The 18,153-nt window shown below is 35.4% G+C and overlaps 2 protein-coding genes across 3 annotated transcripts; both read left to right on the plus strand.

Annotated features, from left to right (window-relative positions):
• Positions 1 to 791: 791 nt before the first annotated feature.
• On the plus strand, positions 792 to 2,110 carry LOC123712611 (probable palmitoyltransferase ZDHHC24). The gene is made up of 2 exons (XM_045665808.1): positions 792 to 923; positions 1,023 to 2,110. Exon 2 carries the CDS (start codon positions 1,060 to 1,062, stop codon positions 1,897 to 1,899), a length of 840 nt encoding a protein of 279 aa, XP_045521764.1. The 5' UTR covers positions 792 to 923; positions 1,023 to 1,059; the 3' UTR covers positions 1,900 to 2,110.
• A 91-nt stretch (positions 2,111 to 2,201) lies between these two features.
• LOC123712610 (junctophilin-1) lies at positions 2,202 to 17,589 on the plus strand. 2 transcript variants are annotated; one of them, XM_045665806.1, is made up of 8 exons: positions 2,202 to 2,927; positions 8,432 to 8,643; positions 11,808 to 12,082; positions 12,585 to 12,758; positions 13,122 to 13,456; positions 13,624 to 15,094; positions 16,199 to 16,405; positions 16,642 to 17,589. In XM_045665806.1, exons 1-8 carry the CDS (start codon positions 2,698 to 2,700, stop codon positions 16,726 to 16,728), a joined length of 2,991 nt encoding a protein of 996 aa, XP_045521762.1. In that variant the 5' UTR covers positions 2,202 to 2,697; the 3' UTR covers positions 16,729 to 17,589. The 2 variants fall into 2 exon arrangements, with proteins under 2 accessions (XP_045521762.1, XP_045521763.1); XM_045665807.1 differs by lacking the exons at positions 2,202 to 2,927; positions 8,432 to 8,643; positions 11,808 to 12,082; ... (1 more) ...; positions 13,122 to 13,456; positions 13,624 to 15,094 and adding an exon at positions 15,148 to 15,962.
• The last annotated feature ends 564 nt before the right edge of the window (positions 17,590 to 18,153 follow it).

Raw genomic sequence — 18,153 nt, forward strand, 5'->3', positions numbered from 1 at the left:
GTAAATTTGTGATAATTCGGCTTCAAATCTTGCACTAGTTGAAATTTATAATCATTCTTCAAAATTCGGCGGAAAGTCGTTCTTGATACAGAGAACTCAGCTCATCGCTTGCCCAGGATTGCGTAGCTCTAACTTCGTTTATAGTTTCGTCTGACCGTTTTGTCGTTTGGGTTTTTGATTTCTGATTGAGGGTCGAACCGGTAGCCTCGAACTTTCTGAACCACGCCCTAATCAAACTTTCACTCGGACACTGATTCATGTCATGCAACCCATAGTGTGAGCGAAATAAACGTCAAACAATAACGCATGAATCGGCATTTTTGTAATATTTTTTTACATTCTGTGTAATGCAAAAAATCGCATGCTTTTCACCCGTGAAGTGCTTCATCGCGACAACGTTTCCGAGAACCGAGCTACAGATCACCCGCGCTTCGCTCCCATTCGCCGTTTCGACGCTATAGCGTTTTTAAATTAGTACGCGTCCGTGTACAATAGTATCACGCATAAGTGTTAGGCGATGAGTAAGAATTCCCCGAATTATATTATCTTAGGTTTAGTAGTGTTGTATTAAATATTTTGTTGAAATTGTAGATAAACAATTTTCTTTTTTTAAATAGAAATATTAAGACGAAAAGTATCAATACTTTTAGAAAGTATCGGAACAAAAGTATCGATTCCAAAAGTACTTTAGTCACAAAACAAGAGTATCAATACTTTTTGCTTATCACTATATAATAATATATACCACCAGCTGATTCGAAAACTATAACACATATTTTTAATTTAATTCTTAAATAAGACTAATTAAATATTTATATTTAGAATAAAAGAAAGAAAGTAATCGCTTATAAAAATATACATATACTATTAGTAAGCATACGCATAACAGTGTGCCATATAAATGTTTAGTCATTTTCATAAAAGTATGTTTATCTTGAGAAACCTAAGAATCTTACGTATTTCCTCAATATAAGAAATACAAGCTGTAACTGATATATAAACCGACATTATTCATTTTTCAGATATGTACAAGCGACCTGCAATAAAAAACATATTAAGATGTTGAAATTGCAATTCATTCAAAATAAGCAATTAAAAAGACTTTTGGAACATGGTACATATCTTACCATAATATTTGTGTTAGTGCCAGCTTTTCTGTATTTTGAATTGGTTGTAGTTCTCCCTGCAACAGTAGAAGAATGGAGTTTCCCATTCTTTGTACATTTAGCATGTGCAACATTTCTTCTAATGAATATATTAGGAAATATGATTTATGGAATGTTTACTGATACAAGTGTAAAAGGGAGAGTTCTGGATTTTGAAAACAAAGAGAATTGGACACTGTGTGCTGTCTGTGAGTGTTTTAGGCCTCCTCGAGCCTGGCATTGCAATAATTGTGATTTATGTATACTGAAAAGAGACCACCATTGCACCTTCTTTGCCTGCTGTGTAGGTTACTATAATCATAGATATTTTATGTGTTTTACATTTTATATATTTGTTGCCATGGTGTATGCATTTTATTACAATGTTAAATTTTTAGCCATATTCTTAAAATGGAATAATGGCTTGGTTATTGGAAAATTCCTTTTTCCTTTGGCCTGTTTTGTAATAGATTTTGGTGACGAGACTGTTTATGTGTTTCTTGTTGAAATCAATTTTATAGTTGCTATGTTTACTGGATTTCTCTTCTTTTATCATTTTAATAATCTTTTAAAGGGAAAAGTTACACCTGAAATTAAACACAATTCTAAAGAAGTAACATACAATAGAGGCCTTAAACAGAATGTAATAGAAGTATTTGGGTCAAGGTGGTATTTGGTATGGTTATCACCATATTTCAAAAGCCCATTGCCTGGTAACGGTATTGAATGGAATGGTGAAGATAAGTGTAAATAGTTTGTTTTTATTGTTAATCAGGTGCAGCTAAAATAATATGATGTAAAATTTTACAGTTTTTTTGGTTTTACATGAAAGTGTTGTACTTAAATAATTATATTTTACCATTAAGTCTAAAAGTAATGTCACACATTACATTAAGCTATACATACAAAGATGATATGGTTTCGTTTTAAAACCAATATATTTTATTAAAATTATAAATAAGTCACTGCCAAACTAATAAAGTATAAATGTCATGATGTGAATTTTAATTAATTTAACCTTAGTTAAATATTTTCCTAACAGTAATGTGAAGACTAGACAAAAAATAAGTAACTTTGTGGTTGACTGTTTCAGTAACTACATGAAAATGACTAACAAATTAAAATTGGTTACAAAAAATGATTATTCTATTGTCTTGACAATGTTTTAGTTTACCAGAACTAGTTCTTAAGTTAACTAAGTTAAATGAATCCAAAAGCGATTATAGTTTTCAAAACAAGTCTTCGCGTTTCCATCTCGGCTATTAAAATGAAACGTGTCAGGGGGAGGAAGAAGTGCATTTCGCTAATGAAGTCAATATAGCGGTTAGAGCGCGTATTGTGAAGCGAGTTGGGATTGCGCAGTGCGCTGGGCGGGCGGGCGGCAGGGCGAGGGCGGCGGGCGTCGCTGGCAGTTCTCGCGCAGAAGCGGTGTGGTGTTCACTCGGCCGCGCGCCACGGCGCGACATGCCCAGCTGATGTTTATTTATACCGCGAGCTCGGCGGAGGGCGCGCGCGGGAGGCGTCCCCCTCCGCGGCAGCACGGGTCCGCGTGATGCAGCCGAGCGAGCCAGCCGACGCCGCGCTCGCCGCTAGCGGAAGCCCCCCCCAGCGTGGCCTCAACGGTGGCCGCTTCGACTTCGACGACGGCGGCACCTACTGCGGAGGCTGGGAGGACGGCAAAGCCCACGGTCATGGTGTGTGCACGGGGCCCAAAGGCCAAGGAGCGTACGCCGGTTCCTGGCACTATGGATTTGAAGTATCCGGCGTCTACACCTGGCCCAGGTGAGATAGTGTCTCAGCCCGGGCCTCGCACGTGCCCGAAATCCGCGTCCGAAGCGACTCCAAAAATAGTCCGCTATTAATAATTGAGTTCGGTGTTTCGCTAGAAAACGCGTGTACCAGCGGTGAAAGTGCCTAATGTTTCAGTCGTCGAGGAACTATATCTACATATCGATTTGTAGTGTATGATGATAAGATATTGATAACGTATGCCGTGTAGCTATAACTGAAACGTTCTTATTGCCCCGTCAATTGACCCATTGTTAGATGTAAACACGTCTATTAGACTCCATACTAATATATTTGCAGAAGAACTACGCTTTTATAAAATGTAATTGAGGCTAATGTGTTGCAGATGTTCAATCTTTCAGTCACGGGGACTGACATGTGACTGAATATTGTCTAATAACATTCTACATTACATTACAATAAGAACTCATTTTTCATAATCTCTTATGTTGCATACTTAAACTAAGTCTACAGACTTAAGTAAGTCTTGTTTAAGTATGCAACAAGTCTTGTCAAAAAGTAACGTCTAGTTAGACTCAGTTCAATCATTAGAAATGAAATATATTGTATTAACTATCCTACAATACCATAGAACTATATCGAATAAAACTTATCTTAAAACCTCACATTAAAAATTTATATTATTATATGAGATATAGACATCAAACAGTATGTGGCTCGGGCAGAATGCGTTGCTGTGCCAGGCTTTCCTATTAATCTCGGCGGACGCCTCCCGTGTAACCCACATTCGCCAGGTCGTTGCTCCATCAAAATAGTGTGAACCCGCGACATTGTAATTGAGTTATAAATTCTTTTATATTATACATTCTCTATGAAAAGCTAACTTTTACCCCGACCTTTTAGTGGGTTCTCATGTGTTGAGTCTAAAAAGTAGATAAAAAACCCCTTGATAAATTTTCTTAGCATAATAAAGTAGTGCTTATAATACGATAAGATAAGAGAAACCTAAAAATATATACTATTTTTATATAAATATAAAATATATATAAAAATGTAAAAATATATACTATATTCAGAGAGAATGTATAATATAAAACCTCAAAACCGCAATTCTTGAAACTTCACAAAATAAGCTGTTCTGTTAATTTTACGATTCGTGGTTACCTATAGTAAGGTTTTAGGACATAACAGGGAACTTAGGCGTGTAAATAATTATTTTTCGAACACGCACACGCAGTAATTCTATACGGAATACGTAGAAATAATAAAATCAAACCTACCAAAAACACCGACCTTTAGTTTGTTTTTAATTAAAGATAAATTGTAATACATTATGATATTTGGGCTAATATCCCACTGAAGTTAATTATGTTGATTACTACTTATATAAATATATTATATGTGCTAAATGCACACGTCCCATGGAAATTGGGAAATAATATTGCTTTATGATATAATTATTTGTTTTTCAAATCAAGCTTTGTTACCCAATGGGGTGGGTGGACATATACAAAATCCGCTCACCATCTACAATATAAATAATTCTTGTTAAATTAGAAGAAGACACTATTCTCCTAGTGTCTAGAGAAATAATACCACTTTCGAACGCCCTTGGCCTGTCAAATATCACTCACATGCCATAGTAATATATAAAACCTAGCACTAACCACAAGGTTGGCTCTAGTTGACATCTTGACCTAGAATGTAGATGGTTCCAAAAGTACTCAATGTAGGCTTTGACTTAACAACGTCTCAAGATTTTACTTCTTAATTGACTTTGGTGAAGAAGTGACATTTGTCATATTAACTTAAAAATTTAAATACAGTTAAATAAAAAATAATAGCTAATTATAAACTAATTTTGCAATGTATGAAATAGTATAAAGACATTTTAAGATCTAACAATACTTGCTCAACTTGTTCGTGTCGGAAAAACACTTCATTGTTTCTGCAAACACCAGCAACAAAGACCAACAGTAGAGAAAAGTGGAACGTTAAATTCATTTTGAATTGTAATTGTTACAATAAATCGTTTCGGTTTGATTACAACAAATGCTCTATTTGAAGTCTTGTGTTGGGCAGGAACATTTCGGTGTATTTTTCATTGATCATTGAAGACAACGAACAATAAATAACAAAAGATAAATCTTTCTATGCTTGAAGTGTCTACTAGAGCCTGAAAAAAATTATATTTCACCTGATCACCTCTGGATTTTACCAGTTAAAAATTACTTTTAGTTACTAACACAGAATTTCGGCGGAGTTATAAAGCCTTATTATTACATTCATGTTGATATAATATCGAAATTAGATCGACTTATAATATGTCGGTAATAAGTTCACGTGTATTTTTATACTTCGTAAATGAAATGAGTGACTGGTTCGATGGTTTAGACATATAAAAATTTATTATTTAAAAAAAATTATTAATATTAAACTATATTAAGACGAAGTTATAATAAAACCGATGCTTATTATAAATATAATATCGTCGTGGATTAATTGGAAACACAGTGCGTATCCGAGATTCTGGGTTCGATAGCTGGCGAAACATAAAATCTTTACAAGTTCAAATAATACATAAATTACTCACTGAATTTATTCACGCCATCCAAGAGTAACGAAACTTTACGTGCACTTATTAAACAATTAACATGTAGTTAAATTATACATATAAATGAGTACCTAATATATAATAAAAATATAGTTAAGTCATTAATTCAGCTCAAAGCGAAAGTGCTGAAAAGTAATTTAACAATTCGAAATATTTTATTCTGGACTAAAAGTACTAAGGCTTATTATGGTTTGAACAATTTTTACAACAGTAATATCAAAAAAGTTAAGCTCGGCAAATGGTTACAGTAAATTTGTTAATATTGCTTTAGTATTTTAGAGATTTTGGTAGAATTGAAAATTTGGAAATATCGGCATTTAAATGGGATAAGTGCACTGGTAAAAATAAGATGTCGATGTCACCTCGTCATAGTTGAGCGTAATTTCATGGGAATGATGCGTCATGATACGTGGGCGGACAATACCGCCCTGTAACGTACAACGATGGAAAACAATGTACCTGTTTTTCAAGACTTCGTTTGAGAATGTAATTAAACGATACTGAGAACGAATATTAATAAAATATTTCGCAACACTTGTATTGCAATAGTCTTATTTATTGTTTATATAACATCGCTTTACCTATTTAATATTAAATCCCTGTGCCCAGTGTATTTGTATTCCTATGTCTTTTGTATTGATAATTGAAATTTTTTGTTGATTCGTGTTTTTATAGTCATGACTGTAGATGATCAGCATTCTGTGCATGACACACATGATCGGTCAAAATTAAAGATTTATTAGAACAGTTACATTCAAACCAACGGCTTTAGGTCAATGTCATAAGGCTTAACCACGGGGCTAACACTGCTCTCTCACCTCACTGGACGCGGTTTAATATAGTTCAACTATAAACAAACTTTAGGTGTAATGAATCCTTATTGATATTGTTAAATTATTTTTTAAAGAAATCCGGTTACAATCAAGATTTTGTTTGCTTTTCCCTGGGTTCCATTATTTTAATCAAGTGTACATAAAATTGGCAACATCTTTGAAGTGAATCTGATCAAATAAACGTCCACTTCTTAATTTCTCCTATGCTCAGTTGTTAATTTAACTGCAAACATGTCTCTATGTTTCGTGGTTAGTCCATTGTCCAACAACTTTTCCTTGTTTACAATACATATAGTTAGTACTGTAATTTTTACTTATAATATTCATTGTTAACGAATTTGTCTAAAACGTGCTAGTTGTTGGGATGGAAGAGACAAAAAAATTACATTTCGACGTAAAAATAGTCAGCGAAGAATCCAGAAACGTGTTGAGGTTAATGTACGTAGTATTTGCAAACTAAATTCTATATAAGGCCAGCTAAAACACTGGTACTAAGTAGTAATGAGAAGGCATACATTTACATAAGAAACAGGGGTGAATACTGTAGGGAGTAGCGACACCGCCCTAGTTCTCGTTCAAGGTTATTTAGTTTCAGTGTTGTCGGTAATACTATACGTAGACGAATACTCTCTATAATATGCGCTAACAACAGATCACACAAAGAAATATAAATTTTGTTTCTTTTTAATTATCTAGATTTCTATAAAACTTATATTCGATGGTGGTAAGGTAAGGTAAGGTAGGGTGGACTCAATTTCCGCACTTAGACGCGTAGTCGGTCCGTTGTGCGTGCCTGTTTGTATTCGATGGTGATGGGGATTTAAAGTTTAGAGTAATATAATCTCAGTGTGACAATAAATAGATTTATCACCACTTTTCTCCTATAACCGATAGCGCAACTCATAAAAGATAGTGATTTACTTTTAATCGTAAAGCAAACTTTAAAGTATTTAAAGATAACATATGTTATGAAGTACGAAGTAAGTGGGTAATTTTTCCGTAGAGTATTGTTTTTTCACGGTGGTGTCCGAAGTAAATAAAAAGTTATAATATAAAATATTTTTGTTCATAGTCATAAAAAACTACATAATCTACATAAAGTATGGGCGTAGTTAAAGCTACAAGTCGCCTTCGAATATATAATGACGTCGTTATGTAGTTCACATTATATTTTATTAATAAATGTACCTCGTAGCGTACGTCAATTCCGTAGAACATCGTTCATTTTCTAGCCTCTGCTTTACATGTAAAACTATTTCAAGTAGGTTCAAATATTGCAAATAATACGTAATAATAAGTACGATTCCAAAATTTTACGACACTTTTTTTCAATTAAGATTCTAGCTTAGCTTTATTTCCGTTTTAGATACCAATAGCCGGAATCAAAGACACTATGTTATTATAGAATTTTCTTTATTTATTTATATCATCCTCAAGGGATAGGTAGATACTACGGATCTCCAGTTGCTACAAACCTGGCCTACCTCTCTAGATTCATACACATTCATGACATTCACCATGCATGCTCGACGGCTATGCGTACTTTTAACTTGTCCCTCTAGCACTTTCTAGATTTGGTCCAGCTATGTACGACAGGGCCTACCTAACCCGATTTCACGAGTCGTTTTTAACACCAATAATAATAAAAATCTCATATATTAATGGAACAGTTTTATAGCAATTGGAAGGTTCTTATAACTACAGGTATTTAACACAACAACCATATTAATTCTTTTTCGAACGAAAAAACACTTTTACGGATTGTAACGTGATTTATTTTATCATTATTTACATCGCTGTATGAAACGAAGACAATAAAATATATATTCAAAAATTTCACGTTTAATATATATATTTTAATTATATACCACGTGAAACTATAATATTTTTTTTATATTTGGGATAATTAGCATTCATTTGCAATACGACTGATTCATTTAATTAATTTAAACAAAAGGTATCTTATCAATTCGATTCTTACATAACTAAACTACAGAAGTTAAAAGATTAGTAGTATTTGTGAATAAGAGGGTGAGAATGTAAAAAAAAGTTTCGAAAACGTATTAAACAATTGTTTTTCTAAATTCCAGTGGGAGCTCGTTCGAGGGACAATGGCAAAACGGAAAGCGCCACGGCCTGGGCGTGGAGACTCGAGACCGATGGCTGTACCGTGGTGAATGGACACAAGGCTACAAAGGTCGCTATGGAGTTAGACAGAGCACTACCAGCAACGCCAAGTATGAAGGCACCTGGGCAAACGGAATGCAAGATGGATACGGCTCCGAAACATACGCCGACGGCGGTCAGTACATACTCATTGCCAAATGATTTGAATGCCGACTAAAATACTTCAGTTTACATGACCGTGACGTTCTAGTGTTGTGTAATCTTAGGATTTTAAAATCAAAACAATTAAAACCACATTGGCAACGGCTAAACGATATAAATTAAACATACATTCACTTGTCTTGGAATTCTAATATATCTGTATGACGTCATCGCAGGGCGTATATCGTAAGGATAATGAGAAACTCTAACATTTTGATAGTTGGAATTTAGCAACTGGAATTATATAATATAAAAAGCATTTATTCCCAAAATTGCAACATGACATTAAATATTAATGTGTATATTTCACTGGTCATGTTTTATATACAAGTCATTGTTTATTACTGAAGTATTTCCGAACCAATTCGACTTAGGGTCCTTCAAGAAAAGAGCGTACAAATTCTTAAAAGGCAGGCAACGCACTCGCGAGCCCTCTGGCATTGAGAGTGTCCATGGGCGGCGGTATCACTTAACATCAGGTGAGCCTCCTGCCCGTTTGCCCCCTATTTTATTTAAAAAAAAAAGTCAGTCTTCAACTACTTCCACACTTAACTTAACTCTGGGATGTTTACGAACAATGCGTTACCAGCTAAACGTAATTGGTGTTATATGAGGGATAGATAAAGCTTAGATTTCACAATAAGTACAGCTACAATATAAAAATAATGTTGACAATCAAGTTAACAACGCTGATGAATATCCAAGAAAGTGTAACTATGGGAATATCCCACAGAACAAATATAAAATTGACTCATGTTTTGCTTTTGTGAGCAGTTATTGATATTATAGCCTACATTTTATACCGAACATGTTTTCATAAATTAGTCATCGTTCGAAACGGTTCATAAAAGCTTGGTCTACCGGTCGTTATCTGTTTTATAACTACGAACTAATTTTCCTATACAAGACTCAATCCCTCCTGGTACAATTCTTTCCACAGCTTAATAATAGCGCAGATGGAAAGCACCCAATGACCTATATAATGAATGTGGACTGAAAAGAAAACCACAGTTGTGCAATGCCTACAAAAACATTAGTCGGTGCGTGATGCTATGCACAATAATTTAATCTCAGTTCAAATGAATCATGCTGCAAGCAGTAATACGATTCCAATGAATTCTAGCGTATATCAATAAATACATTGTATTATCGGATAGATTTATCTTAATGTTGAAAGTTATTAAAACAGATTTTAAATATTTTTTGTATTTAAAGCTTTTATTCCATTCCACAATCTATACTGAAGATAGATATGCTTTGATAAAGGGCAAGACACTGTAAAAAGTACTAACAATTTAAACTTCAACAAATTGCATTAAAACTCACGTCAAGTGCTAACCAAATGAGGATTACTTTCAAAGCTACAGCAATCTCTTAATTCTTTGTTTTTCTTAAAGTCGATAGAGAAACATATTCCACTGTTGCGTAGCTATAGTTTGTAAGTACAGAGTGCTATGGCAACGCGTCACGTAATAATATTCGGCTTCTTGAGTCACGGCCGCATTAAGATTTGTCATTCATAAAATCGTGGATGTGACATTCTTCCTAATTTAATATTGAAAATTCGAAAAGAAAAATTACTGTTGCTCTTAAATGTTCGCCTTCCTTCAATTCCATTTGCTATTTAGATACAGTAAATTTAGACTGATTTATGTGTTTCAATCGCTAACAGCTTTAGACCGGCTACTGATAGGAAATATCAGTAGGCATTTTCATTTGTTTTATATGAATGGCTCTTGTGAGTTGGCCCTGCACGCTCCGCCATCTGCGGCCCTCAACGGTTAAAATTAGCATGGACACGCCTGCTTTGCCCGCCGCATCGACATTTATCGACGGCTTATTTCATGCTAAAACAAAAGAATAAGTTTTGCCAGGCTATAATCGCCTCCTTAGTATACTTGGTCCGGTATTTCTTATTTCTTAGAGAGTTTAATTCTCCGAAAAACATGTTTACTAAGCAATAAAAAAGCTATATAAATAAAATTAAATGTCACGAACAACGCATTGATATAGGTAGCAGTTTTAAGATTACTAAACAATCTATATATCCGATTACACAATATGATAGTTTGAATCCCAGGGAATAAACTGCCACATGAATAATAACTTGACAATAGAACAAATAGTGTACCTGTTATACTTATTGCATTTGTGGACAGGGCTTTAAGCTCCAATAATTTTATTGAATCGTACAAATGATTTTTTTCTCCTAACACCAATTTTAACATTTTTCCCGTATTTTTAGAGCATGTGAGGTTTATGCGAATTAATTTTCAGCAATTCCGCTTGAATTTATAAATGCAATGAATGCGTGTTGCATTGCAGATGTTTTAAAAGTAAAAAATAGGACGTATTTAGTACTTTAATGAGCAATAAGCATTACAGTTTTTAAATATAATTTAAGTAATTTAGTAAAATTATTCATTGCTTCTAGAACGGAACTAAAATAATACCTATTCGTCATCGGTATTTGTCTATTGAAAGTAATGGGTTCGGAAGGCCAACGCAGACCGCCTCAGTCTACGCAAATCTCATAGACTGATCATAAATTTATTACTTCTCGATGAACACAAACTCGTTTAAAATTCCACGTTGATTTTTTCACAATATTTCAAAGAGGCTTCCTTTTGTTATATATTAAGACTGACCTCAAATGATGGAAGCCTGTTTCGGTCCCGCCTTTGTCTTTTAACCTTTCTGCCTATTTTACCGTATACCAATTTTTTATTACTATAAAATTACACCACAAATTATGGTATTTCATTACCATAGTTTAATCATATCCTTTTATGACCAATTTTTACTTGGTAAGTAAACTTATAAACTCGTATACATCACATGACTAAATTTACGATCGGGCCACGACGTGGCCGACTTGAACTCAAAGGTGGCACATTTATATTATAATTAGGCTAAATATAGCCTACGTAACGTAAAATAACACAGATATAACAGAAATTAATTTAATTGGTGCGGAACTACATATGTATGTTATTATTTTTATACACCAGGCTCGGTTAGCCTACCGTTTTGTTTTTTTCAAATAATCTACAGGGTAAAAATATAAATGCCATAACAAAAATGATCGATTTAAATAGATAACAAAGCAACAAAATAATTTTACTGAATACTTTACAGGAACGTATCAAGGACAATGGATGCGAGGCCTCCGTCATGGTTATGGAGTGCGGACGTCAGCTCCATTCGGTCTCGCATCCCACTATCGTGGTGGTACGCGAGAGCACCGGGGCTCCATGTCGTCCCTGGCAGACACGGGTATTCCAGACCCCTCCGATAGACGCAACCATCGCATGGATGAAGCGAGAGGCGGCTTCGTGCTTAGAACCAGCTCTGATGAGCCTCCGAGAAGACGGGGCTCGTTAGGAGAAAAGGCGAAAAAGGGATTGTTCAATGTAAGTTTATCCTGCTTTAGATTTCCTATATTGATAAGGTATTCTGCGAATGCCTAGTAGATTCATTCTATTGCAGGAGTGAGAAAATTTACATTTAATGATAGAAATAACGATCTCAGTTTTTATTGAATACTGCATAGTTTTTGAATTTATATATGCAATGAGAACACAGAAGATTACGGAGCTTTATATAAAAAATACCAATGTCGTGTCAAGTATACACGTTATCAGTCGTGTTGAGTACGATTGCTCGATATATTTTAAACCTTAACTGACTGCTAATAAATAAAACCATAGGTACTGAGTGTAATTATTTTGTTGTAACAAGTGAGAAAATACTCTTCTAATAAATATTTTTAAAACAGCACGCGCAAATATAATAAAAATACATATTTTTATTATATTTGCGCGTTTAGTAGTAGTGTGTAGGATGGATACTGAAACTTTCATTGTTTTTCGAAATTGCATATGATTATTATCTAAATTAAATATTTAATTTCAGAGGTTTCGTCGTGAGCGCAGTGCTGGCGACTTGGATCCGCGAGGAACTGCTTCAGTCAGGTCTGGAGGTTCCGGCGGGTCCGCAGCCTCATGGGTCTCGTCCGTCGAGAGCACTCATTCCGCTACGACGAGGGTCTCGTTGCATACCAACTCCAACACTAGCTTTATTGTTGAGGTATTATAGGAAATAAAATACCTTCTAATTCAGTGGTTTGCACTTGTTTATTTCATATGCTGGATCCAGCTATGCCCATAAATTTATTACAACTCGATTAAATCCAAATTGGATAGGATAACTAAAATTGGTGATAGCTAATAATAAAATATGTTTTGGATCAAAGCCCTAAATTGCAAGAACCCGCTTCCTCAGGAAATAATTATTGTAGTAGATAAAAGATGTTTTATTATTTATTTCTATTAATTAAATTATTTATTTAAGAATCGAATCAACGAATTTAAGAATGATTATTCTAATTTGCTTTATAATGCAACAACACTATGTCAGAAATCATTAAATTTATGACTAATAATATTACAGGACGAACACTTAGATGCTTCTGTTACTGAAACGTATATGGGAGAATGGAAAAATGACAAACGAACTGGCTTCGGTATTAGTGAGCGCAGTGACGGCCTTCGATATGAAGGAGAATGGTTTTCAAATAGAAAGTATGGCTACGGTGTAACAACGTTTAGAGATGGCACTAGAGAGGAGGGAAAATACAAAAACAATGTTTTAATAACAAGCCAGAAACGCAAACATATGTTTCTCATGCGTTCGGCTAAATTTCGCGAACGGATCGACTCAGCGGTTAATGCTGCGCAGCGGGCTTCTAAGATTGCATTACAAAAAGCTGATATTGCTATTTCCAGGTACTTGGTGGTACTATTTTATTTATTCCTGCTTTATATTTAAAAACATATTTCAAAAAATGTTAGACATTAACCAAGAAATACGTATCTTTAAACTTCTTCAGAATTGTAAATTATAAAATTCGATACGATTGCATTTCACGAAATAAATGAACATTCCATTACAGGACAGCAACGGCGCGGGGGAAAGCTGAGCAAGCCGATGAAGCGGCGGACCAAGCTAAAGAAGACTGTGATATAGCACAAGCTACTGCTAAGCAGTTCGCTCCTGATTTCAGGCATCCCGGATTTGATAGAATAGGTTTAAGAGAACGATATAGACAAAAGCCTTTTGAATCACAGGTAACAGCACCCCCAGTGCAAGAATCTGAAAAGATCTTGGACGGAAAGAGCATTCCAAATCACATCCCTCCGACCCATACGCAACTTCCTCAAATGAATAAAATTCCAAATGCAATATCTTCTAGAAGACCTTCAGCGCAATATGGAAAACCACCAGCACAGTCTGTTGACCCTAGATATGCTAATAATACTAATTATAACAGTGACGATAGAAATACAGGAACAACCTATGACTCTTACTATAATGCCTCGCACGAAACATGGCCTAATAGTGGAAATTTACAAAATCCTGCTTTCGATAGTCAAAAACAATATCAAGGAGATTCCGGAGCCAGTTTTGGCTTAAATCCACAAGCTACAGCATACCGCTTACAACAACAACAAAGTGTCGATCAGAGTAATCAACAATACACAAATCAAGATCGTCGAGTATCATCAGCAACGAGGCAGTCACTGAATCAAAGACTACCGCAAGAGTGGAATGCTGGACCAGGAATTTCGAGACGACAAAGTATACTTGCTCAACCACGTCAGGACCCTCAAAGCACCACATATGTGGATAGTGGCACAGCAGTATATGGACGGAATGGACTACGCACGGGTACGATTCATTCGGAAGGAGCACTGGATAAGCAGATGCCTAATGTAGACCAACAAGGCTATCGACAAGATACACAAACATATAGACAACAAGAACCGGCATATAGACCAGATCAGCAGTTTAGCCAACAGCCTGATCTCCAAAATTATAGACAAGCACCGGACCAGCAACTTTACAGACAACCGACTATGGACCAACAACAGTATCGGCAGCCTACGGATCAGGATGTCATTAATGGAGAGAGAGATTTAAGGCAGACCACAAGTAGGCCATCGATTGATTACTTCGATCACTATAAAAGACCCCCAAGCCGAGATTCGAGTGTCGATAGATACGGAAGGCGATCAAGACAACCGTCGGTTGAAGCTGCAGTACCAAGTAGCGGGTCAAGGTCAGGGTCTATAGCACCACAACCAGCTTCATCATCGCGTCCACCATCCCGAGCGGCCACCCCTGCTAGTAATGGACACCTAGCGTCTGGGCGAGGTTCTATTTCCCGCGCGTCGTCTCGGGAACAACAGCCCTTTGAAGATACGTTATTGCGGAAGCGTACTTTGGGCCAAGAAATATCACCATCACCTTACCAGCCAAAGCGTACGGAGAGTTTGTATGTTACGCAAAACCCGACTCCACCACCGGCTGCGCCTATGGGAGGCGGAGGTGGTGGCGGAGGCGGAGGCGGCGGTGGACGCAAGGTAAGATTATTTTCTTATTGAACAGATATATTGAAGAACGAACTTTTAATATTTTATGAACATTAATTAAGCTTCGAATACATGAAAAGGCATTGTGAATAACCTAGAGACATTCCGTAAATATTTTAAAATTGAACATGTTAATGTTGTAGGTACTAATAATATTTTATTTATTAAAATAAAATGCTAATGAGAATGAGCCTAAATCTGGCTTGCAAAGTATCGTGACACATTACTTTCGGTTAGTGTAATTACCGGACTAACTAAAATCATTTGGCACTCGTACAACACAATTAAAGAATACAAATAGCAGGAGCGTAATCGTGCCGTGACATACTCTTGAACTCTCCGGAAGTGATTCATTAAAACTTAATTTGAATTTCGATATGTTGAATGTAGCAAATCTGGCTATTATCTTGCTCAATTATAAAATCATATTATATCTAAAATCACGGATAAAACAGATAGTTATAGTTGTACACGTTTGGCTCGGGAGTTGGGATGTGGAGGTGGGCGGCGGGAGCTTGCCAGCCCGTTCTATTTCTAATTTGAGACAGTCATTCGTTGCCGCTTTCCGCGCATCACCTCTTTACTAGATATAAATAGGAAATTCCGAATATTTTATAAAATAAACAAAACTATTTATTTTCGGCATTCACACCATAAAAACTTGTGTAACATTCTACGACATGAAGTAACAAAGATATCGTTATCGTTTTTGATATCGTGTGAGGTGTAGATATTTTGAGTAACAATTTAAATAATGTGGTACCAAGTGGATGAAGAGGAAGATGAAGATCTTATGTGCTCGCCGGCGATTCTCGCCCGGCGGGCCTCTGAAAGTTGGATCAATGTTCCTCCCGTTGAGGTATATTAATTACGGCATTAGTAAATTTATATAACTTCGACGATTCTACTGTTAAACCAGTTTCGTTGAAAACCTTCTATTAGTATGACAAAAATTTATAAAACAAGCTACTTCTTCGGCTTAACTACAAATCAACAATATGCCAAATCTAAAACAATCGCTCTTGGTGGTTTTATCAGGACATTTTCAAAATATTATTATTTCAAGATAAAAAAAAAGTTTTATAAATTTTCCAGATGTTGAGTACGCCACAGGCACTCCAACGTAAAAAGTCGTTGCCAGACGTCGCTGGAATGCCAAGAATGCCAGATGGCGGCGGTATGTCCCGCGAAGAGGTGTCAGCGCTCGGCTCTGCGCGGAGAGAGGAAGTGCGACGAATGTACGAAGAGTCAGAGAAATTAAGAGCCAATCCTCTACTCTACTTAGTCAGTCCGCAAGTCAAGGTAATTTATACACTGATACAAAAAACAAATACATTTATAAAATCATAAATGGAGGGACAATACAACAACGGATAACCTTTTTATTGTCTTCTATCTAATATTAAACTCTCGTTGACAAGTCTTAGCGCCAACATAAACAAATAAATCTGTGTCGTAAATTCTTGAAGACATGAAATTCACGTAGAATGATTATCTATATTAAAATTGAAACAAATTAATGTTAATTATATTTTCAGGACTGGTTTTCACGGCAACAGCTAATAATCTTGGTGCTGTTCATCAACATCTCATTAGGAATTATGTTCTTCAAGCTACTCACGTAGCGGCGGCCGGAGGCGCGCACGCGCCGGCAACTATGAGAAAGCCGCAAATACATGTATAACTCGATTAACAATTTATTACGATTCAAAATCCTTTTGTGTAAAACGAACTGTTAATGTAAGGAGTCCAAGGATAGTATTCCTTTTGTAATTAAGGAACTTCGGTTTGCTAGTGTAATTAATGGTGTACGTGTGCGATGTAAGACAAAATTGAATATCGAAGTGCAAATGCCCCACCCTTAGCGCAGAGACCAACTTGTGTGTATGATCGCTGTGTCCCGGCGATAAAAGTGTGAGCGGCACTCATCGCTTAAAGCCTGCATATTGTAGGTGTTCGCAATTTACATGGGGAAACATTTTATATATAAACCTCGATATACGGAATTAACGCACAGTAAAATTACTGAAAGTAATACTTATATATTTGTAAATAATTATATCACATTAGCCTTCGTATTGTAATAGAACTCACGTTGTTTTTTGTTTCTATTATTTATTGAAGTGTTGTTGTTACTACTCTTCAAGTCAGAATAATTTAAAAATAATTTAAAACTTTTGTTATTTCAACTTTTAGTAATTTATTTAAACCGACGGGCCGTTTTATGCAAACTTTAGATTGTGATCTACGTCAATTTGTCGTTATAAAATGTTATATATCTATATTTATATAATTATTTAGTGTGCGTATGATTGTTAAAATGACATGGTTCATAACAATGCGCGCAGTTGTTAAATTGTTAATTTTAAATGCATTACAATTTTATCACAGTTTCATTATGTAAAAACGTAAGTTATCGTTAAGAACTTTAATTACTTGTATCGATTTTATCTACGTTTCAAAAATAAAATATTTTAACAAAAGTATATAGCTTATTATTTTGAATCATATTAGTCGTTATAACTTGTAGAATGAGTGCAGCGGGTATCCATGCGAGTTTACTACATTTGCATAACTCAATTTTTCGAAGGAATTGCAGCCAAAGTGAGAGAGACGAGAGACTGCCACATCAAGTTGACAAATAACTATGTATTTATATTTCATATTATGATTGATTAAGAACAATATTAAGAGCGAGAGAGGCATATCTCGAACTATACTAAGCTAATGTGAAGTTTACCGTCGAATTTAGAGACGAGAATTGTTAAGTTACTGGAGTCAGTCTCGTTCTTAATCTCATATTGCCATATAAACCATTAGTGTAATAAGTTTAGGCCGTTAAAACGTTTCATTTCAAAGTCTAGTACCATGACAAGACAAGATAGACAAGTTTAACATTAAAACTGCAGTTTATTTTATTTGTTTATTACAGTGGTTGATATACAGCCCTGGGGCTGTCTAAGTTTATTAGTCTAATAGACGAGTGCGTAAATAACTGTGCCATAACGTCGAACTACACGATACAAAAAATCATCTATAAAAAAATTAAA

This window comes from Pieris brassicae, chromosome 7, assembly GCF_905147105.1.
Source record: "Pieris brassicae chromosome 7, ilPieBrab1.1, whole genome shotgun sequence".
Taxonomy (NCBI): Eukaryota; Metazoa; Arthropoda; class Insecta; order Lepidoptera; family Pieridae; genus Pieris; species Pieris brassicae.

Excerpts from the sequence above, each read along its gene's own strand:
- LOC123712611 (XM_045665808.1), top strand. The coding sequence starts at position 1,060 with ATGTTGAAATTGCAATTCATTCAAAATAAGCAATTAAAAAGACTTTTG.
- LOC123712610 (XM_045665806.1), top strand. The coding sequence starts at position 2,698 with ATGCAGCCGAGCGAGCCAGCCGACGCCGCGCTCGCCGCTAGCGGAAGC. Across the intron at positions 12,083-12,584 it reads CGAAAAAGGGATTGTTCAAT|AGGTTTCGTCGTGAGCGCAG; the intron begins GTAAGTTTATCC and ends ATTTAATTTCAG. Across the intron at positions 16,406-16,641 it reads TAGTCAGTCCGCAAGTCAAG|GACTGGTTTTCACGGCAACA; the intron begins GTAATTTATACA and ends TTATATTTTCAG.